The following is a 23,255-nucleotide window of genomic DNA, read 5'->3' on the forward strand; positions in this document are numbered from 1 at the left end:
CCCTGAGCCGATGACCTCACATCTGTGTAAGTGGGCTGGCAGCTTCCCTCTCTGCAGGCTCGCCAGGGGAACAGGCCCCCACCAAAACACCACGAGGGAGGGGGGGAGAGATTTATGACCTCACTTCAGGCTGAAATAACAGACGTTCCATATCTGTGCATCAGTCTCCCCTGTAGGAACTCAGTGTCTCATGCATTTTGCAGGGGAGGGGGGATATGCATGTTCATTCTTACAAAATAGAAAGCACATGTATCAACAGTGGGCTTGTGTTTTGCTGTTTTTATTGATTTGATCATGTCCTTTGCTGAGCAAGTTTGACTACTGTGGTGGGAGTCTACATCTGAAGTAGTGGTGCAGGGATACACAGGGAGGTGTAACAGGGGCGGCTTCATCCAGGGAGGTGTAACAGGGTGGGCATCATCCAGGGAGGTGTAACAGGGTGGGCATCATCCAGGGAGGTGTAACAGGGGGGGCATCATCCAGGGAGGTGTAACAGGGGGGCATCATCCAGAGAGGTGTAACAGGGGGGCATCAGAGAACGAACAAGCCCACCCTCCCTGTGTGTGAGCAGGGTCGACAGACCACCAGACACTGGGTCTGAGGGGTGGAGTGATTCTTGGTGCAGTGTCAGTGAAAGAACATATTCATGTTTTGCACACACGAGGGCAAAAACAAATGGCCAATTCATGACTCTCTCAACATTGGGTCAGTTCCCTTCCCCTCTGCAAACATCAGTGCACATTCATTTCTCATCCCCCACCCTCTTCTTAAATAACAATTGAGCTGCATTTGTAGAAGTCTAATTCAAGAAATCAAGAAAAAACGAGAGAAATATTTCATTTTCATTTAAATCTGTCATTTATTGATCTGTTGTATACTTACAGTATGTCCTGTATTGCGGGATATTGTATCCATGAAAAAGATTCAACGCTGCACAAGGAGACTGTCTGGGACAATTCATTACCCAACATAAACAAGTAAGCCCAAGGCAGTTTGAAAGTTTTGAAGTGATTCTTATGGTTGGCACCACACACATGCACACAGACCGTAACATGCACGCACATTTTGTGAACACACGTACATACACACGCACTTCTTAGGACTATCCCCAAAAGGCCACAGAACATGTGCCCCTCCAATCTCCTGCCACAGGCCGGTTCTCTCTGGAGCCAGGCTCTGGCCTATCTCCTGTGGTAGAGGGAGGAACATGTACACGTCTCCCCACAAGGCTGAAGACAAGACACATTACAGTCACGTGTTTGATTCCAAATCAATCCCTTGCCTAGGCTCTATCCATTTACCAAAACATTAAATGACTTCATGTTAGTCATATGTTAACCAATACACCCAGACATGGATGACCCCCTGTCCAGGCCTTTTAGATCTCCAAGCATGGCTGATGGATGATTTGGAAATCAGGGTTAAAGGACTGTAGAGGGGAGTGTAAAGACAGTGTGACCATAGACACCATAAGCATATAGTCAGATTCATTTAAGTGACTTTCAAACGGACTCCGATTACCTGCTGTGCAAAACAAGGGTGAGAAGTCTACAGCTGTCCTAAAGTTAGTACCCCATCAGTCAAAAATATGTGCTCTTGAATTTTACAAAATCAACACTTCTTGTCTGTACTCAAGGTATCCACTAGTTAGGAGGGAACTAGGGTGCATAGTTGGCAGCAGGAAAGGCAGTTGACAGTCTAAAAAAATATACATACAAATATAAGTCAATGCCTTTCCTGGTCTGTACAAGGTATACTGCTGCTTGCTTAAGAGTTACAGTTCATGTAAAGTTGGCGAATGCACTCAAATAGTCTGTAACAGATAGGGCTTCATAGACTTCTGTTCCACTTATAACATCCATGTGCTACCAAAGTACACAAACTCGGAGCACATCTTCATCTCTGCCCTTCACACAGGAGCTCCAGGAGTCCTTGGTTCGCAGCTGCTGTGCTGGGTCCCCCCGCTCTGACAGCCTCGTGTCACATGGACCAGAGCAGAAGTCAAATCTCATTTCACCACATCACCACAGTCAGTCACTGCACTTCCTCAAGAAGGCCACACATTCCCTGGACTGGAAAAAGTCCAGTCCATTTCACTTCTGTTTATCAATCTTCGTCAGTGGACTATTGAGTTCATACCCCTCCCTTCCCACCCCACTGTGTTTTTTTTAATTTTTATAATGGACCGGTCCTGCCGTGCCCCTCCCCACCACCCCCCGTGGTGATGGATCAGTGGACTGCTCCGTTGTAGTTCTTCCCGCACATGTTAAAGTCAGTCTCTACAGGGTAGCTGGAAATGGGCTGCTTGTACAGTGGGTTGGAGGCCTAGGGAGAGAGAAAACAGGAAGAGAGATAATAGGTCAGGAGGTTCATTAGAATGCACATGATAAAGGAGGTCCAAGTTTCAAGTTAATCCCTGTGAGCCGAATCATTCTCCAACTGACAGTTCTAGGAGGCCCAAAGTGAGCTGATGGTTTCAATCAGCACATGACATGTTGTCAGAGGAAGCATCTAGTTAGATCATGCACAGTGATTGTACAGTAGTTATTTAGTCGTACAGATAGTATCTTACACCACTGCTGCACCATGAGACCTACGGGTGTCTTTTACACACTACACAACATATGGGTTCATTTTACTGGGCCAGTGAGAATGTGGGAAATGCTCCAATTGAACATTAGAAGTACACCACAATGTGATTTTTATAACCTCTAGCCAACATTCCACAACTCGACATAAAAAATGGCGGACAACATTGACCTAGATGGCGAGTAACTGCATCTCAACTGCCGACATATGACGACTGATTAACAGCAGTAGTAGTTTAACCTCACGGTTTTTGCATTTGAAAAAACATAAAAAAAGGTGGGCTTGTCCGTTTGGGTTTTTAGGAAATCACTGAATGTCTTTTGGATCGGCCAATGCTCAATCAAGTCCACTGTGAGACCTTTGACCTCCTCACAACCCCATATCCAACCAATCGGTCAGGCAGAGAAGGAAACAACCCTCACCATCTCGTATCGTGCACGGGAGCGCGCGCTCTGGAAGCGGGCAAACTCTCGCCGGTCGTGGAAGGTGATGACCAGTTTCCAGGCGGCCAGCAGCACGATGCCAACCAGCAGGATGCTGCCAACCACAGCCAGCAGCACCGTCATGGCGTCGGGCGCGGCGCCACATTCTGAGAGGACAGAACACAAGACCACCTCTCTGTTACTGCAGAGTCTCTCCTGTTCAGGCTGATTCTTATGGCGTTGTGAGCTGTAGGGATGACCTCCCAGGCTGCGAGCCACTCACCTGGCTCTTCCAGAGCTGTGAGGACAGATTGTCCGTTGGCGTGTTCCGAGTAAGTGAACTTCATGACGCATTCGTTCTCGGTCTTGAACAAGCAGAGGACGGCGTTGGGGTCCTCCGTTTCTGGAAACAGAAGAGAGAGAGACAATGAGTCTCTATTGCTAAAACAGCTGCCGTTCACGTCAGCTTCATAGGATGGAGGGAGGCCAGAGAAAGACGGGGAAAACAAGAGGGCTGCCAGCACCACACACAAACACGCATCACTTGACATAATGTTGAAGATGCATGGCTCGGTTGTGAAAGCGCTCTTGGGATGGGAACAGTCACATTCCACAGCGAGAACAGGACAAGGACAGCGTCGCTTCTCCTCTGTTTGTAATCTTCATTCAAATCCTTCAACGGCTCTGAGGAGACTAGGAAGTGAGAGCAACTCCAGTTTCAAGCACTCCGAACCCCCTCCCACAGGCCCCCACGCCTGACGTTTCCGGAATGTACATGTGGAGTTCGTTAAGCAAAGTCAGATGGCTGGAATAGCAGAGAATTCTATGAAAGGGCTCTGATGGTGGACAGACAGACAGGGCCTTGCTGGGGCGACACGGAGGAGGCCTTTAAATCGTTTAACAAGCCTCAGAATCCACAGGCCTCCTCTTCTCTGTACATACCAGCCAGCATCACAATGCCTTCAAACACAACATTGACTTATTAATATGTACATTCCTAGACACAGGTCTCCCTCCAGGCTGGGAAGAATAAAACATTCAGAAGAGGGGCTCTAAACCCTGGGAGTGGCTCAGTATTCTCCCCGTATTAACCACGACATTAACATATTTAAGCCTTTGGAGCAAGAGCAATGCCTTATGGAAGCAGATAAAGACACGTTAGTTTAGATGAATAGGTCAGGGACAATTTTGTGTGTGTCTGTTTTTTTTGTCGTGCTCGTGTTAGTTAGGAGGTGTGTTCCGCCAAGCTTTTTCATACTTTAATAGGTTGCGTTCTTTGAACATAATGATTGGGTTTGGTTGCTATCGCATGCTATATTGGGGAGCGAAGATGTCCAGTTGGCAATGAGATGCCCAGACTGACACTCGCCAGATAATAACATCAACATGGCCGCCCACTCTTCCTGAAAGCATATCATCATCAGTAATTACAGACATGTGCTGTGTGTGCCATCTGTACGTGTGTGTGTGTGTGTGTATTTGAGTGTGTGTGTGTATGCACAGAGGGATCTGAGGAGTTTGGAGTATGTAACTTTCAACATACAGCAGTATAGGATGTTATGCTATGGTGAGGCTCTACAGAGGGGACTAATCAACAGGGAGTGGAGAGGGTACAGATATAACATGGCCTGCTGTGTGTGTGTGTGTGTGTGTGCGTAAGGAGCAGGGTGGTACTCACTGAGAGTTTCTACTGTGATGATCTTGTCCTTACACAGACGTTGGCAGGTCTGGTTGTCGGCGAGTCGTCCAGTGCTGAAGAGGCGACACTCGATACACTCCCTGGGGGAGAAGGAGGCACATCCACAGGGGCCATTAGACACGGTCGCCACAGCTCAAAACATTCGATGTGTTCCCAGCAAAACCATGGTGACCCGCTATCAGCTCATGTCAGAGTTCAAGTCTCGAAGGGCCCCCTTTTACCTCAGTTAAAGAGCCGTGTGTGAGTAAGGGGTTTAAGGGCTTACTGATGACAGCACACTGACCTCGACCAGTCCACAGTCCTGAGACACACTGACACAGATGAAATCACTGAAAAAAGTGGAAAAGCATCCTCATTCCGTCCGGTCACCACCGGAATGGGAGTTCTCTTAACCATCCCCCTGAAGTTCTTGTCTCCCAGAGATAAGAGTTAGCAGACGTTTTCCACCGTTGACCTTGACTGAAATGTGACCTCTGTTATGGAGGCCGAGTTCAGACCAAGCCAGTGACTATGGGGCATAGCTACTCCATCCCACACTGCTACATCTGTACACTCAAGCTCTAAGTCTGACATCCACACAAAGTGTCATTGATGGATATAGATTGCATTTGATTGCAATACGCGCACAGTTCTAGTGAATACTTCGGACAGTGGGGCATAGGTGTAGAAGCCAGGTCTGGTATCAGGCCCCAGTGGGCCTACAGTACCTCTTGGTGCCACAGGCATCGGGGCAGGTGGGGCATTTCTCGCAGGAGTCTCCAAAGGCTCCGGGCTCTGTGCACTGGCAGCGTCCGCACACACAGTGGCCACGGCCGCTGCACGTCTGCCCGTCTTCTGACATGCAGGAGGAGATCTCTGTGGAGCAGTTGCAGTTGTCCCCGATGTAGCCCGCATGACACTTACACTCCCCGCAGTGACACTCCCCGTGACCTGGAGGAAGAGAAGAGGAGGAGAGGGAGAGAAGAGGAGGAGAGTAGAGGAGGAGAGGGAGAGTAGAGGAGGAGAGTAGAGGAGGAGAGGGAGAGTAGAGGAAGAGAGGGAGAGTAGAGGAAGAGAGGGAGAGAAGAGGAGGAGAGTAGAGGAGGAGAGGGAGAGTAGAGGAGGAGAGGGAGAGTAGAGGAAGAGAGGGAGAGTAGAGGAAAAGAGGGAGAGGGAGAGTAGAGGAGACTTAGCAAAGGAATACCCGAAGCACAACGCATTCATCCTTTACAATCGGCTTTGACCATATTCTAAAAGACAAACGCAGGTTTATCTTTAAATGAAACCATGTTTCTGTCTTTCAGTAGTCAACAATTCAACATTCTGAGGCCTGCCAGCTGGAGAGATGATGATGTTTGTCAACAGACTTCATGTACATAATCTTTTTTATACATACAATGTACAGAACATGTAAAAAAAAAATATATATATATGTGTCAAGCACTGCTTGCAAATCACACAAATCACACATTTTCAACGTCAATTAACACATTATGAATGCTTTAAAAACGTCCGAAGCCACCCAGCAGTGCCAGGGGGTGTGATGTCACAGTGAAGCAGGGTCGATAATCCTTATTCAAACACTGATTAGTCTCAGAGGTCCACTGGCAAACATCTTCCAGCACTGCAACACTGCTCTGAGACAAGGGGAGGCCTTGACGGAGGCTGGGACAGCTGGAAGTTCCATGCCAGTTGTTGAAGACCCCACAATGAAGACATTCATTCACTTTCAAATGTTGTTGAACATACACTGAGAGGGAAGATAGATGGCGAGGCCTTGTACTTCCACTTGTGTTTGACATAACATCCAATATCAGTTTGAGAAAAGTACAGCCACCATGCAGAGGAGCTTTTGAAGGCCAGTTTTACAACTCGTACACTTCCCAGTGGCCCAGACCAAGAGGCCCTGACCCAGGCCCAGAGGCCCTGACACAGGCCCAGTGGCCCTGATCCAGACCCAGGCCCAGACCCAGGCCCTGACACAGGCCCTGACCCAGGCCCAGAGGCCCTGACCCAGTGGCCCTGACCCAGGCCTAGACGCTCAGGCTAAGGCCAAGGCCAAAGCCCAGAGACCCAGCCAGTGAGTAAAACCAGAGGACAACCAGGCCGGCTGCATGAGCTGAGCCACACCACAGCTGGAAGCTAGAGGGTGACTTAGAAGGGTGCCCAGATATTTTGTGACAGATCAGTCACAGTATTATAGAAGTTAATGACATACACAGGTTAAAAGTGATTTAGCTAGGTTTTTTCGACAGGCCAATCCCAGGAACTGAAGTAGCAGGGCTGTCCAGGGTAGAACAGAAGAAGCACATCTTCTTCCAGCAGAGTAACTGAGGGAATAGAAACTGCGTCTCGCATGAGAACGTTTGAGAGGAGAGAGAACCCTGGTCTGGTCTGATCTAGCATCTTTAATGTAATCCAGGTGTCGGCCTCAGTCAGAAGGATTCTTTGGGGATTAGGTACCTTTAGGAGAACCTAAATTAATCTGCTTTATAATTACCTTAAAGGGAATGACATAAAGGGTTCTACAAATGCCAATCCCATAGTTCTACAACAGCTGTGGTATGGTGGTGTGTCTATAGGGCAGACCTCCACTCCTTCTGATTGGTCTAGATAATGAATTCCAGTGCTCCCTGGTTCATGGTGAAGATGGATGCAGGCTGGCAGGGTAATGGCAGATGCTTACTAATGTAATCACTGCTATCTGTCTGTGAGTGGATGTTCTTTGTTCGAAATATGGACAAAGGACAGTCAGCCATAATAATCCATTACAAAAGAACCTTTGTAGAAGTACAGAGAAGTTATTTAAAGGAGTTAAAGTTGTCTCTCTAAAAAGATAATGGAAGCTTTTTTCAAAGTTCTGTCTATTACTGGAGAATTCAAAATCAAGTTATGTTTTGCGCATAGCAACTCAAGTTAAGAAACACTGACCTAAATTCTTTCAAATCCATAATAACATTTAATACAAATGTGCGACATGCAAAAGTCAGAGTACAGGAAATCAAGACTGTAGAATCCGTTTTTAAGAGGTGGAAAAGTTGAGACTGGTCACAATAATCCCTACGGACGGTCAGAACGGCACACCCAAACCCAGAATGACTGCGGAGGCTGTCGACAGCCCCGTCACTAGCACAGCCACGACTGCAGCCTCCTACCCAGTCCTGACCCCTCCTGTCCTGACTCACAGAAGACACACAACCTCATGTGAAAGGAGCTAGAACTCTATGAGAGAAATGCACAGTCAATAGAGTGAATCTCTCTGACAGGGCTAGTCTGAGAGGGCTGATTTAGTGCTTAAACAAGTAATGACCTGTTGCTACTTCAGCTGCTTCTTGAATACCCATGCTAGTCAACCTGTGTGTATTTGTGTGTGCATAACAAGCAAGCACTTCCTCTGATAATATCACATCCATTTCCTTCCTTTCATCCAGCATTGATACCAGTCCATGGGCAGAACCCCATCCCCTCAGACCTGTTTGGTAATGAATATTCTGTTTTGTAGGTACTGGGTGTACTGGAACGAGGGCATTATCTACAACCGTAACAAAATCATGTTGTTATCATTAAAATGCTAATTTGGACATCCAAACAGGCCCTTTTTCTGATCTAGATTTCAGAGGACACGAGACAAAATACCAACACTAGTCTGTATGTAAACTCCCATTCCGTAATAATCACCAAATTCCCCTCACGCCTACAACCAGATGTCTGGCGCATGGGCACCAGTGTGTTATGGATCACACCCACTGTTGCCGGGCAGCCTCTCTTCTCTCATTTCTGGGACGTCCTGACATCCACTCTGGCCGCGAGATCACACACAGAGATAAACAGGCGCAGTGACAAGAGGGGTGTGTGTGTGTGTGTGTGGGGGGGGGGGGTCAGGGATGAGTTCCACTCCTGTATTCTATTCCCTTGCAGCATGTCGTTCCTCCACGTTTTCCCTGACCCGTACCTAGATCACAGGGGGCTTAGAAGGCGTGACCGTTGTGACCACCAGGAGAAGCTACTGCATGCCTTGGCTTTGAATATTATGTGACCTAAGATACATGATATGTATGGGAATTGGGGGACTGAACATCATAGAGGCTAGCGAGGGCCATGTGTCCTGTTAAGCTCTGCTGAGTCTCTCTTGCTCTCTTTCTGTCTGCCGAGTGGATGTAGGTCACTGCACCCTTCACATCATTGCAACTGTGGCCAAACAATCTCTCCCTAGGTAACAGAGAGACAGTGAGTGAGAGAGAGAGAGACAGACAGACAAGAGAGCAACAACAAAAAAGAGAATGAAAGAGGCAGAGAAGAACAAAGGCTGGAAGAGACCACCATCTATCCTGTCTCTAAATCTCTGAGCAGGGGTAATTAAGTCAGTCCTAAAGTGGCAGCTTGGTGTGAGAGAGCTCCACCTCCTTCAGCACTGTGGTGCCTTGTGGGAACCAAGGAAGCTCTTCCCTTAGGATGTGGGAGACTGCTGGGTGAAATACAGGACAGGAACTGGTACAGTGTGGCTGACTTTGGTGTTGGATCCATTTTCGGTGTCAAAAAGAGGTGCTGGAATTCTGGATAAGTGTGCCTCAGAGTGACTGATGTATTTCTGTACTGCGTGCCTGTCTTGCTGTACATGAGATGAAGGGTCCTGTTTGAACGAGAGGAACGGGGGTGAGATTCAGCTCGAAAACAGAGAAAGGGTAAACAGACGCGGGTCATTTTTATAAGAGGCCCCCAAAAATAAACAGAGTGTTTCCTCAAGGAGTTATTTTTGTCGGAGGAGTCTGGAACAAGCCACCACTGCAGGCCTGGATTCGTTTGCAAATAGTTCCTGTCTGCCTGTCTCAGAGTCCTGCTTGACTCACCATCCATGTTCTTCTCACGGCACAGAAAAGGAAAGAGAAAGAAAGAGGAAAAAAAAAATGAGATGGTTAGGGGGGGTCAATTGATTGTGTTCAGCTGTGTCCTCTGTCAAAATGCCTAAAAACCCTTCACAGCTGCTGCCGCTGGGCAAAGGCTTCTGCTATAGACCCCTAGCTTTTCAAATTGCCATGGCTCTGATGTTACTTTTCAACAATGGGGGGAAAAAAAGCTCACGCAAACATAGAAGTAGGAAAACTCCATATCATTACGAGGAGATCACTGGGTTGACGAACGGTCATTGCTCAGGAACAGACCTGTGCAACGCCAGAGATGTGTGATAAAACTAAGTATGTGTCTGTTCACAGTCATGCTCAGTCACAAAGTCCCCTGCAGAGTGCAGGATCAGAGTAATGGAGAACTCAACAACCCCTGTGACATAGCAGCTTTCTGGTATTTCCAGGCTGAAAGTTACACTGACAAGTGGCAGAAAAGAGCAAGGGCTCTGCCTCCCCAAGCTGAAACTAAGACCTCTCCTTCAGAGGAATTGAGGGCACTGACCGTGTCCCGGGCCAGTGGTGTGTGTGTGTGTATATATATATATATATATATATATATATATATTTGTGTCTGCTACTCCCTCCCTCCCAATGGAAAACATGCCCTCTGACTTCCAGGCCTCTATATGCAACAGGAAGCAGGCATCCATTTCCTGCTCTCAGGACAGTGGGTGTGGACAGACCTTGGTGGAATACTATTTGTGCTACAAATCTTTACATTTTTGGCTTTTGGGGCAACTTTTCTTTTTATGTTTAGGTGAGCCAAGGATACAATGTACTGTGTACATAACAGAACATTGAAAAATGGAAACACATAAAATGTATATTATAGGCTGAGAACAGGACATGGTCTTAAAGCTCATTTATGGATCAGATCCATTTCAAAGATTCAGATCAATCTATTATAGCACTCATTGAGCTTGAGAAGTGTTTGGAACACTGACTTTAATGAAGGCTTAGACAGCAGAACAATATCACTTTAACCACACAATTTAATCATACGTTTTTGAATTAGATTTTATTGCAGAGGCTTTTTTTGGTGCTGTCACAAAGAGCTGGCTCAAGGAGTTGTATTAGAGGGACCGCAGTAAAGGGTTATACTATGTTAAAATGGCTAGTGGTTGAGCCATGTCTATTAGGTGGTTCCTTTATATGTCTCTGCTTTGAAAACACACAGCATGTTCATGTACGAGCCGAGTTGGGAGAATACAAGGCACTGGATTCTTTGTATGACTCAAGGCCATGGGAGGTTTGCTGCTGTATAGCCACACCATACTGAATTATACCACAGAAGAGGAGTTTGAACTGAAAAGATACAGTACTATTTTATGGTGCAAACATTAAACACAAACACACACACACACCAATCCTTACATCAGCACACAGCAGAAGTAGATAGAGATGCCCTTCGTTTCAAGGAGTAGAAAAGCCCATAAACAGCTGATTTGGCATGTCTGAAAGGACATAAGATATCAGTGAAATAAAGCTTCATGCAGTGGCACACTGAACAGGACTGGACAATGTTGCTCTGAAATGAAAAGATTTCAGCTGCCACTGCTACCGGGCCATTCCATCGAACACAGACATAATAGGCGTGAGTTGTGTTACAGTCTTCCTTCGTTCATTTGTGAACTACATCCTGAAATGCAGCAGTGGGATCAGAGCTTATACAATCCTCAACAAAGACAGACAGTACTGAAAAAGGCTCTCTCTGTGACGTCTCCCGATGTACACAAAGTCAACGCTGGTCGGATTCGACAGAAAAGCAGATAACTGGAGATGGGGGGGCGTCATATAAGACTTTTTTTCTGGAGCATAGTCTGTGCACTATTAGAGTTGTCATAACAAAGTGAGAGAGTGACTGAGTGAGTGAGAGAGTGAGTGGGTACACGAGGAGGTGTGTGTCGCCCACTCAGTCTGCTAAACTGAGCAACTACACGCTCCTAACAGTTCCCAGCTGTATTGCTGTTCAAATCTTGCATTTGGCTCTGCCCTGCGTGTGTGTGTGTGTGTGTGTGTTATAGTTTTCATGTTTATTGGATGTGAGCAATTTGTTCCCCCTCCAGGCTCTGCTCTAAAGCGACTGCCACCTCTGTCAGCTTCTGATTTAAACTTACTTCAAACTCAACATTTGTCTTGAAGAAAGTAAGCAAGCCAGGACAAGCTCTTTCTTTTACGCTCAGCTAAGTCACATTTAACATCAGGACAAGACCTAATCCTGCTATTTAAACACACATTCCAATCTATGGTGCTCAATCTGTTATGTTACATAACATTATACTTTCATATGATTTCTGCTGCTTTAACAAAAAAAGACAATGGGATTTGATATAGCCTGCATTGATGGAACCCACTCACAACCTTTCAACCTTCAACAGTTCACAGAGTTCTTCAACCCAATAAAACTCACAGAATGACTGCAGCTGACTGTAACTACAGTTATTGACAGCCTCTTCCTGACAGTGTTGACATGACAAACACCACAGAGATGACAGATAATAGCCATTATTTTCCAAACACGACCAGGCAACAACAGTGCTCTCCCAGTTAGTTTTCAAATCCACCTTCAATTTGATTAGGACTCTGGCCAGACACTGTGGTTTGAGATTGCCTAATGGCTGCTTTTTGCGTGCATTGGCCGATGGTTTTGCATGTACTGACTGCTGAGTGTGCAAGTTTAAAAACCTCAGTGTTTGTGTATGCGTGCGTGCATCCACCACACTTCCTTTAACTTGAATAGAAAAATGTAGTCTTTAAACCTCTTCCATTAGAAGAGGTTCCCGTCATCAGGCCTCAACTTGGCCTTGTAAACGTGATCTCCTGCCGTTCAGGTATAGAATCACAAACAGACATGTACAGCCTGACAAGCCTGTCTGGTCCTCAGTGTCTGTTTACCTGACAGAAACCTCTGAGAAAGAGAGACTGGCTGAGAGTTCAAGGAGAGAGACAGAAACAGAGGGAGAGAGAGGCTTACTGTAGCACTCTGACGGAGGTGCCTTGGGGCTACACAGTATGCTTCTTAAAAGTTGCTATTTGGACAGCTGCGTCTTTTTAACTTCTTCAGGCAGCAACAGTTCTGGTAAGAGTCCAAGTCCAAAGCCTGACCCAATGACCTGTGGGGACTCAGGGGGCGGAGTCTCCACCCAGAACCTCCCGCCTCCACAGAGCCACCCACAGGGCTAGTACCACTTTAGTGTAAGTTGTAAAAACACACAAGAGCCCACAAAATGAAAACCAAATACTCTATTGTACCTGAACTGTACCTATTCAGACTCAATTTCCGTCCCTCGTAGCTATCCACTTGGGCCAGTTGAGGCAAATCTTGCTTTAAGTAAACGTGGGAACAAGGAAACCTTTGTGTGTGTGTGTGTGTGTGAGAGTGAGTGAGTGAGTGAGTGAGTGAGTGAGTGAGTGAGTGAGTGAGTGAGTGAGTGAGTGAGTGAGTGAGTGAGTGAGTGAGTGAGTGAGTGAGTGAGTGAGTGAGTGAGTGAGTGAGTGAGTGAGTGAGTGAGTGAGTGAGTGAGTGAGTGAGTGAGTGAGAGAGAGAGAGAGAGAGAGAGAGAGAGAGGAGAGAGAGAGAGAGAGAGAGAGAGAGAGAGAGAGAGAGAGAGAGAGAGAGAGAGAGAGAGAGAGAGAGAGAGAGAGAGAGAGAGAGAGAGAGAGAGAGAGAGAGAGAGAGAGAGAGAGAGAGAGAGAGAGAGAATCAAAAGGCAACACCTAGGCAGCGAATAAGGTACAAAATTAGACTGAAATTCCAACAAAACCAAAAGTCAGTTTTGTTTAACCAAAAGTCAGGAGTTCAGGTCATGGTCAGGTTCAGTCTCGTCCGAGACTAAACTAGCATCCGGGGCTTGCCTTACCTCGGGGCCACAGGGAAGCAATAACCCTGGTGCTGGACAGGTAGCATCTTTATTAGACACCACCACTAAGCCACACAGGCAGCTCTCAGGATGCTAATGCCTCTCAATCCTACGTTTAATTCTATTTATAAGAACCCAGGACATTATACGCCTTACATAGCATCACACAATATATCAGCTTGGGGAAACAAATGCTATTTTCACAAATATTATTGCTCGGGACCCTTCTGGTTAACATTTTTGTAGTAGATGGGTTTCAAATTCATGTAACAAACAACTCTAGGCCCTGTGTAGTGAGAGCATAATGAGCTTTCTGCCAGACATTAACTAAGACCAGGTTTACTAATTGCTGTGAGTTCAACTCACAACAAATAAAACAAACCTACTCCACAACCACCGTGCCAAAACCCTTTAAGAAGTGCTTAACCTCATGGAGACTGAGTTTCTGCTTAGTCTTATTGAGAAACAGAAGCTAGACTCACACCCTTTGGCTAATACTCTTAATATTAAAGATGGCGCACATGACACGTTTTATCCTCCGTTTCAACTTGTCCAGGCTCTGTTTGGGCCTATCAGTTTGCTGTCTCCCACTAATCCCTCAGTACATGGCCTGCAGGCCAGGATCTCATCCAGAGACAGAGGATCTCACGACATTCCCAACCCTCCTTTCTTTTCCTTTCCGTCCCTGGCCTTTCATGTCATTCTCACAACGGAACAGGGGGATTCAGTTAGGATAAGCTACATTGTCAAACGGATCTCTTTGGGAAAGCGAAGCCATAAACTGCAACATATGTTTTGAACGGGAAAACTCAACTCTTACAAACTAGCAATCATGACAAGATTTAGGGGGGCCTGACAAAGTCTCTCTTTGATACAATAAAGCATGGACAAAGCAGTCGCACACGCCAGGCACATGCATGCACAGACACACACATACATGTTCCCACTTTCCCTCATCACCCATCATTTTGGGCAGACAGGGCTCTGAGCCTGCAGATTTATTTATAGGGAAAAGGGTTTGTGGGTGAACGTGCGAGTCTGGAGAATGAAGCCAGGCTATTTCTGGTGCGCGTAGCCCAGCGGTTGGATTGTTCCCCAGTACACACAGCAGATGTGAGGCAGCGGGGGACAACACATTCAAGGTTTACTGAGGCTTCATCACAAACAGCCGACAGTTCTCACGCGTGGACGTTGCATGCGTACGAGACGTGGAGTGATAAACGCATCCAAACACAACAACATCCTTCACTCACTCTCAAAACACGAAATGAAATGCTACGTTACAATGTGCTACGTTACAATGTGCTACGTTACAATGTGCTACGTTTCAAAGTCTTCCCTTTACGTAACCAAAAGACAAACAGCCCAATTCTCTCCATACCGTCTATCTGACTGCACTTCCATCACCTTGTAGATATCCTGACAGACTGAACACGCACACCATGGCCTTGGGATAGCATGAGACAGCGAGACAGAGACGGAGAGTCTCTGAACACAAGGTCAGATGACCCCCCCCCCTCCCATTACACTGACACCGCAGGCTCCTCTCTCCCCTCACTTAAACACACACACACACACGCACACCTCATTATTCAAACCATCGTGTCCCAGTGAAGTCTTAAGGTTCCTGACCCATGATCTCTCCCCGCCATCTCCTGCATGTCAGACCTTCCATCTGCAGAGGCTGATTACGGATTAGCGCTGAGGACCGCGCTCTCTGGGGCTCCCACTGGCACGCACCAGAGGGAGCACCTCCTCTGCTCCCCTCCCTCGCCCACTGGCACGCACCACAGGGTGAGGAAGGGAAAAACAAAAACGTAGAAAAATAGAACTCGGTATACAAATCACTACTCCAGTTACAACAATGTTTTGCCCAATTGAATGGAAATGATACACCACCACTTTCAACACAGATTTCAGGGGTTTAGGGTGTAACTGAGCAGCTATGTGGTGATGATGATGATGGTGACATTGACACATCTGTGGCTCCAGAGAGGGACTCTGTAGTGGAGAGACTCAGCAGGGAGACTCTGTAGGGGCCTGGCTGGCTGCTACTAGTGAACCCTAGCTTCAGAGCAGCTGACAGAAGCCACAGCTGGCTGTGGAGTGTGGCCTGCCTGCCTGCCTCTGTCCTCCTCACACTCTGCTCTGACTGGGCCAGAGCAAACAGCAGCATGGTTGTTAGGACGCCATCAAAGACTATCCTCAGTCCCCAGAGAAGAAGGCCTCACCAGAGCCAAAACAAAAAAGCTTCAGAATGTGCGTATAGAACTGAAGGGACAAAAGGAAATACACAACACAATAAAATTAAACTCTTTACAAATCCAGTCTTGGAGGTTAACTAGCTGTTGAGCAACATGAAGTGTCTGTTCTGTCCAACAGCTGTAAAGAGTAGCTTGGTTAAAAAAAAAGAATACAAAAAAGCGTTCCACTAACCTTTGGCCGTGTTTACTACCTTGCCCCCACCAGCCATCCCATACCAGCCCTCCCCATAGTCCACACAGCTGTCTTTTATTGACTAACAAAAAAGCCAAATCACCTAGCAGGAGTCCCTACATGCTGTTTGGCCCAGTGACACAGTAACCCAATCAGGGAGATGAAGTCAGACCCCAGACAGGCCTAGACGGCTCTCACCCTCAGGTCTGAGATGCTAGGTCACAGCCTGGAGAGGAACACGATAGTTCCGAGTCCTGAAGCAACGGTGAGGCAAAAGGCATAGGAATTTCACACACATGGTTTTCATATCACATCTACCTAGGCTGTATGTTGCCATACGAGCATTCCACAAACAGCACCCTGCTGAACGCAGCACAGATCTCCCACCCCTGGGTCATTCATGGAGTGCCATACCGGCATCGACAACCCGGGTCTCGCAAACTTCACAAGGCCCATCCATCAACCCTGTCACCCTCTGCTCCAGCCTCCTCAGACATGAACGATGACTGACACAGGTGAGTTCAGACCAAGCTGTGTGTCAGATGGACAGGCAGATAGCCTGCTGGAAAGACCCAACAAAAACAAAACTCCCAAGATGAACACTTCCAGACCTTCCGACTGATCCATTTCATTAGTATTTAACAAAGAGAGCTTGTTTAGGACACCGTGCCAACTGATTTCCAGCTTTATTTAGTGCTGAGCCTTCTAGCCGTTTGTCAGCGCAAGTTCTGGAACACAGTCCAAACCTCCTCTCTTCTGAGGAAAGAAGCTGCAAAGCAGCAGAGCGTAACCAAATCCAAACAGAGAACAAAACCGTTTACAGGGTCTTTTACTGCATACAGAGGTTGAGAACGACCTTCATAATAAAATCTGTTTGTCTTTACAGGGTTGGAGTACCTCATTTATTTTACAAGATCGGTTTATACACCCTGACAATTAACGGTGTTACCAATTAACAGTGCCAGCGTAGTAAAGAAAGCGAGAAGGAGGAGAAGTAAAATGGCAAAACCGATACTCGTTAATCGCCAGGGCCAACCACGCAGAGTGGAAGAGGAGGAAGAGAAAGAAGAGACAAAAAGAACAAGCCATGATGAAGTGAACTGGACTGTTAACATTTAATGGCTTGGCCGGCTTATGTTATGTACGACCGACCAACAAACAATCAAACGTTTTGTATCTGTCCGGCCTGCCGAGTCTTGCTGACTAAACGAAACACACTCTTGCACAGAGAATAGATACATGGATGTTAGATAGGCCCTGCCATTGTGTCAGGGTGCCCAGGGAGACAGGGAGCCGTGTTACAAAGCCTCCTCTGTGGTTTTAGTGGAACAGTTGTTGGCTTGGGGGGGAGCCAGAGGGCTTCTTTCCAGCAGCAGGTCTCCACCCAGAACACAGTAAGGCTTGGACCCAATGTTCTGGGAACCCAATAGGCCGGCCTGTTTAGTATGTAGGCTAGCTGTTTGTGTTAGCTACCCCAGGCAAGCCTGCTCTGCCTGATGATGCCAGGTCCCAGCTATCTGGGATAGGCCCTCGCGACAGGGCCACGTTACTATGGTTGACACACACACGCATGCATCTTTAACCAGAGGAGAAAATTCAATGAAAAATGAGAACATTAGAATACAGCTCAGGCCTCAGATCTCTTAAACCCAACTAGCTAGAGGATTAGCTAAGCAGCTAAAGCTCAGCCTCAGAAATACTTTTACAACAAAACACTGCAAACAGACAACAAACACCAACTCCATTTCTTTTTTTTGACTTGGGAATAATGGTAGCATGAGTCAGACTGACAGCCCTGAACAGGCCTATGTATGTAATAGCAGAAAAACTGATAAAGGTTACTGAAAGCCTAGTTCCATTCACAACACTTGGAATAGGTCCTGTTGGAACTCACTCTTGAACAGTGCCATTCCAACTCTCCACGGTCTTAACGCACACCGTATCAAGACCAGCCAGATCCCAGAGACGCACAAACACAGAGTTTGAAGTGAACTAACTGCAGCCACCCTTTGAACATTTGGAGCCTTGCCAGAACCATTACAGGTTCTAAAGCATTTCACGTCTGCTAAACCACAAAGACACACCCTGCACAGGTATGGTTGAGTGCTAACAAAAATACAGTTCACGTTCAAACACACTTTATAGACACACCTGCAGGGTAGACCTGTGGTGGGGGATACTACACTGGCAACCAGCTGTTTCCTCTCATAAACGCAGCGTTCGTAGTAATGTGGCAACCCAGTTTACCGCTTCTACTCAGCACCTGTCCAATCAAACACTGCACCTCATTAAATATATAGATTCACATCAGTCCATGTTCCAAAATGACTGCCCAAACTAAAAAACATCAGTTGTTACCACAAATCTTATAAAAACCTAATAAGTTACAATATAATAAACAACGAACATGTCAAACTGTCCAATAGTGCAGCGTCCGGGGCTGACTGGTCCTCACCTGAGCACAGGATGCCTTTGTGGCGGGCGCAGGAGAAGTCGTCGCACTCGCAGAAGCTGCCGTAGATCTTGCCAAACTCGGACTCGTAGCACAGACACTGGTTACAGCTGCACTCCCCCCGTCCGCTGCAGGTCTGCTTCCCCTCCGCCTCCCGGCAGGCGCTCAGGTACAGGCTGCCCGCGTCGCCCTCCTGGCACTCGCAGCGGGCGCCCAGGTAGCCCGGCTCGCAGCGGCAGGTGCCGCAGGTGTACGCGCCGATGGAACTGCAGCGGGAGCTGTTGGCCTGGGTGAGGCCCGTGCAGCCACAGTCACATTTGTAGTCGACGGACACCTCGAGACGGTCCTTGAAGCCGACGGGCCGGATGGTGAAGCTCTGCTGATTGCCGCGGGGGGGGCAGTTCCATGAGTCCACGCTCACTTTGAAGGACACCTGGGACAGTGATCAAAACCAAAGGGTCAAAATAGAAAAAACTATTAAACTGGATATGTGGGATCTTTCGGATTGTGACTGTACACTTTAGACAACACACACAGACAATCGCCTGAGAAAGAGCAATCTTGGAGCCTTTTGAACAAACATTACAGCTGATTAAATAATAACTGTGACCATCCATCTATAAAGAAAAATACAGAAAGCATGACCCAGATATATCACAAGCTCTGTCTTTTATACAATAGCCAGATGGGCTGGGCAGCCGGACTGTGAAAGTGAACTGTGCCTGACCCTGGCTGTGTTTACATCTGTCCTTATCTCACAGAGGAGACGTCAGAAGAAATCTTGAAGTGGCTCAGAGTCATCACACGCAATTAAAGCAGATGGCTCACGTCCTCCACCCACTTGATTGCTTTGAGGGAAGGAAGTCATTCGAAGAGACACTGCCTTCCCTGTTGCCTGTCACAAGCTAGCGTTAGCTAGTGTTCTCCCCTGCACAGCAGCTTGCCACGTCCAGTGTTGCCTATCCTGAAGAGCGGAGAGGGTTTTCCTCCTGTTAGATGGGCTGTTGTGTCCGATCTAACATTTAAACAAATACAAATCATAACCCCCCCCCCAATGCCTGTGCATGGGCCTTATGCAGGAGTTTTCACAGCTTACAAAGAATTCCATTCTGAAGAACATTTTTACTAATAAATATACAGAATGTCTGGAGATGTTGGAGGCTGAGGGGCTAGAGGAGAGGTTAGAGGCTGATGGGCTAGAGGAGAGGTTAGAGGCTGAGGGCCAGAGGAGAGGTTAGAGGCTGAGGGGCTAGAGGAGAGGTTAGAGGCTGAGGGCCAGAGGAGAGGTTAGAGGCTGAGGGCCAGAGGAGAAGTTAGAGGCTGAGGGCCAGAGGAGAGGTTAGAGGCTGAGGGCCAGAGGAGAGGTTAGAGGCTGAGGGCCAGAGGAGAGGTTAGAGGCTGAGGGCCAGAGGAGAGGTTAGAGGCTGAGGGCTAGAGGAGAGGTTAGAGGCTGAGGGGCTAGAGGAGAGGTTAGAGGCTGAGGGGCTAGAGGAGAGGTTAGAGGCTGAGGGGCTAGAGGAGAGGTTAGAGGCTGAGGGCCAGAGGAGAGGTTAGAGGCTGAGGGCCAGAGGAGAGGGAATATGCTAAGCTTTGAAGTCCACAGCAAAGTGCCCCATCTGTCAGTGAGTCAATCAGCCTTTAGTGAACCCCAAGCCAAACACTCTTTCAAATGGGTGGCTTGCTGATATTGGCAGCAGCTAGTGAACACATGGACCTGCATTCACCAGGGAGAGAGAACATCATTCTTTCACTCAAATAAGACTGTCTTCCTTGGCATCAATCGTTCACCTTCTCTTTTTCTTCAGAAAACAGCAGACTAAGGGGGGGGGGGGGAGCACAGCTGCAGTCTGTGTCCGTCAAAACAGTATAACAGTGTCTTGGAGGAGCAGGCTATGGCTGCTAAATGTAATGTATGGCATCAGAGCTGTGAGGTGGTCAGTGGATAGCATCAGAGGGAGAACATGAGGAGGGAAGAGCCCAGTGAGTAAAGCACATGGCGTAGGCATGGCGGTCCTTTCTGCCTGAGCCCCACTATGGGGCAGCCCAGCACGGGTCTCTTAACGAGCTAACAAGAGGCCAAATTGGATTTACTGAACATGTGAGTCACGAGGAAGCCAGTCAGCTCAACCATGTGGCTTGTTAGGCCAGCGGGATGCTGGAGTAAAGGGGAGGGGGATGTGTGTGGATGGGGTGGGGGTGGAGCTGTGAGTGGGTGTGTGTAGGGGTGGGTGACTGGAGTGAAAAGGGAGAGGGTGTGCATGGGTGATAGGGTGGTGGTGACAGGGTCTCGTTTTACTATCCCCACAGTGACGGCGGGAGAACAGCTGTGGGTGAAGGTGAGGAGAGGCAGGGAGGGGAGAGACACGGGGAGGTGAGGAGAGGCAGGCAGGCAGGGAGGGGAGAGACGCAGGGAGGTGAGGAGAGGCAGGCGGGGAGGGGAGAGACGCAGGGAGGTGAAGAGGGCCAGGGAGGGGAGAGACGCAGGGAGGTGAGGAGAGCCAGGGAGGGGAGAGACGCAGGGAGGTGAGGAGAGGCAGGCAGGGAGGGGAGAGACAGGGAGGTGAGGAGAGGCAGGCAGGGAGGGGAGAGACGTAGGGAGGTGAGGAGGGCCAGGGAGGGGAGAGACGCAGGGAGGTGAGGAGGGCCAGGGAGGGGAGAGACGCAGGGAGGTGAGGAGAGGCAGGCAGGGAGGGGAGAGACGCAGGGAGGTGAGGAGAGGCAGGCAGGGAGGGGAGAGACGCAACAACCAAATTTTCGAAAGAGAGAGTTCTGCCTAACAGCTGGTTGATGAGGAAATGTAGCACAAATGATTAGCAATGAGGAGATAAAGGAATGAGAGGCTTGAGGGGAAAGGCAACCAGGTGTGTCTTTACATAAGGAATCGGTGCTTTCCTCTCTGTTACACTGACAGACTAGCAGTGTACAGCCATCCCTGCTACTTATGAACCCACAAAAACTCTCCCACACAATTATTATCTTAAAGGCTTTGTGTTTATTTCTTGTGTTTTCAAAATGTCTCTGTAAACTTTGTGACTCCAGTGAAGGGGCTCAGTTGAAGAATCCTTATTGCAATGGACGAAGAAATAAGATGACACGATATGATGACATAGATCACCATGCAATGAATCTAGAAATGAAAACCGTTAACTAAACCATTTCACCTCTCTCGTTTTTTATGCCGTCTCTTGCTCTGTAACTACCTCCTGCAGGGGCTGGGATGCTGTTAGGGACTCTGAAGTTGCCCATTCCATTTCAAAGAGTAAATGGTGGGTCCAAGAAAAATCGCCAGGCTGACATTAGTTACCATGCTCTTTGTTCCAGCATGGAGTCTGGTTCCACCCAGCCCCCGGACTACCTTTGTGTGAGGTCATTAAAATGCGTCAGGCTCAGTGGCGAGGTTGCAGAGAGCTGTGACTGACACCTGGGCTCTGGGCTCTGGGCTGCAGCATGCCCTCTGTGGGGGGGGGGGGGGGGGTGCAACCTTGGAACATTTGTTGGATTCTTGGAAAGAGGCAGTCAAAGGCTATAGTGGTTGAAGCTCATTTACAAATGAGCCTGGGGCATTGCTAGCATTGCATCCTGGCATTTCTTTTTCATATGAATGTAGTGAATCTATACAAACGCTGTTGGAGTAAATCCACTCAGGGGCCCCTAACACAAAATGCAGCCCCCATGTCACTCTCACCCCTCTATAGACAAAGCCCAGAGTTGGGATCTCCACCCTGGCCTTGAAGACAGGGGCTTCGCCTATTCACTGGCATCCTTCCCCAGCTCCCACAGCCTTCCACCTTCATCCCCCATCCTTACATTCAACCAGACAAACAAGAAACTGGGCAGGGAGACACTGGGGCATGAGGGAAGAATTCCACAGGGTCAGCACTCTGCGTGGTGGCGTGTACAAAGTAGCCCCAACGCTGCTGTTTCAATAGATCTTGTGCAAATCTTCTCTGAGATCCTTCTGGAAGGGTGTCGGGTATAGGGATTTGGAGCAGCGGGGCAGAATCCAAAGCGATTGAGAAATGCAGTGATCCTGCATCGTCTGACCTCCGCTTTTGTTGGCTTAAAACAAATAAAGAATGCATTCCATGTAAAATAGGCCAAACATGTTCAACCTAGGCCCACGTAAATTCCCTCCCTGCCAGTTAAATTAGCCCAACGGTTCCCTCCTCCACACACTGCCACATTCCCTCCTCCACACAAAAAAGTGACCTTCCCCGAAGCCAACGCTGCCATGTTTTCTTCACCTCGCCTTTCAGTGAGCCGTTCAGGATAACATCTCTGTAGAACAAAAGCATAACTGAATCCAAATGACGTTCAGCCAAGAGTAAGGCAAAATATGCAAGTCTTCAGGTTCTCACGACTGCCTTCGTCCATCACTACGGAAAGGACCACTGTCCACACCTTTCATTAACTATAAACCACATTCCCAGTCAGAGAATGAGACTGGCCAACAGAACAGCACAAGTTCCAAACCTGAGACACCGAACCCCAAGAGATTGAATGACCAATATCTCTTCAATCTGGATCCTGGCCATATTAGAGTGCTGTCAAAATAACAGTGTGATGACTGAGCAGTTTCAGGCTCCGTTTCCAATAACAACAGCTAGCAGATCTAACAAGGTTTGTCAAGATGGTGACAAGCGAAACAACATGCTGTTCGCAACTATCGAGATGGAAGGGATCTAGTCAAGTGTGGATTGAGAAGAGGCTTACATGTTTCTGCCAGTGACTGGGTTAGGAGCAGGAAGCCACAAGAGAATGAACACATTATTCCTACTGCCTTCTTCAAAACAAACTGGATTTTTTGGGCGCCTTAGCACTGTTCTTTGGCGGTCACTGGATTCAGTTGTCAGTTCAGTTTGCCTGTGATGGATGCATGACCTCCCTGGTGCAAAACACAGAGCATTTTCATGATTC

At 47.9% G+C, this 23,255-nt stretch overlaps 1 protein-coding gene across 2 annotated transcripts in view; it reads right to left on the reverse strand.

Moving 5' to 3' along the window:
* Positions 1-844: 844 nt before the first annotated feature.
* itgb5 (integrin, beta 5) overlaps positions 845-23,255 on the reverse strand; it is a 30,992-nt gene continuing 8,581 nt past the window's right edge. For both annotated transcript variants that reach the window (XM_047046399.1, XM_047046398.1), the window contains exons 10-15: positions 18,342-18,771; positions 5,418-5,640; positions 4,690-4,790; positions 3,295-3,414; positions 3,012-3,178; positions 845-2,325 (exon numbers count right to left, since the gene is read on the reverse strand). In XM_047046399.1, the coding sequence (XP_046902355.1) occupies positions 2,230-2,325; positions 3,012-3,178; positions 3,295-3,414; positions 4,690-4,790; positions 5,418-5,640; positions 18,342-18,771 (1,137 nt within the window). In that variant the 3' untranslated portion in view covers positions 845-2,229. The remainder of the gene's footprint in view (positions 2,326-3,011; positions 3,179-3,294; positions 3,415-4,689; positions 4,791-5,417; positions 5,641-18,341; positions 18,772-23,255) is intronic.

The sequence above is a fragment of the Hypomesus transpacificus genome, chromosome 23, assembly GCF_021917145.1.
Source record: "Hypomesus transpacificus isolate Combined female chromosome 23, fHypTra1, whole genome shotgun sequence".
NCBI lineage: Eukaryota > Metazoa > Chordata > Actinopteri > Osmeriformes > Osmeridae > Hypomesus > Hypomesus transpacificus.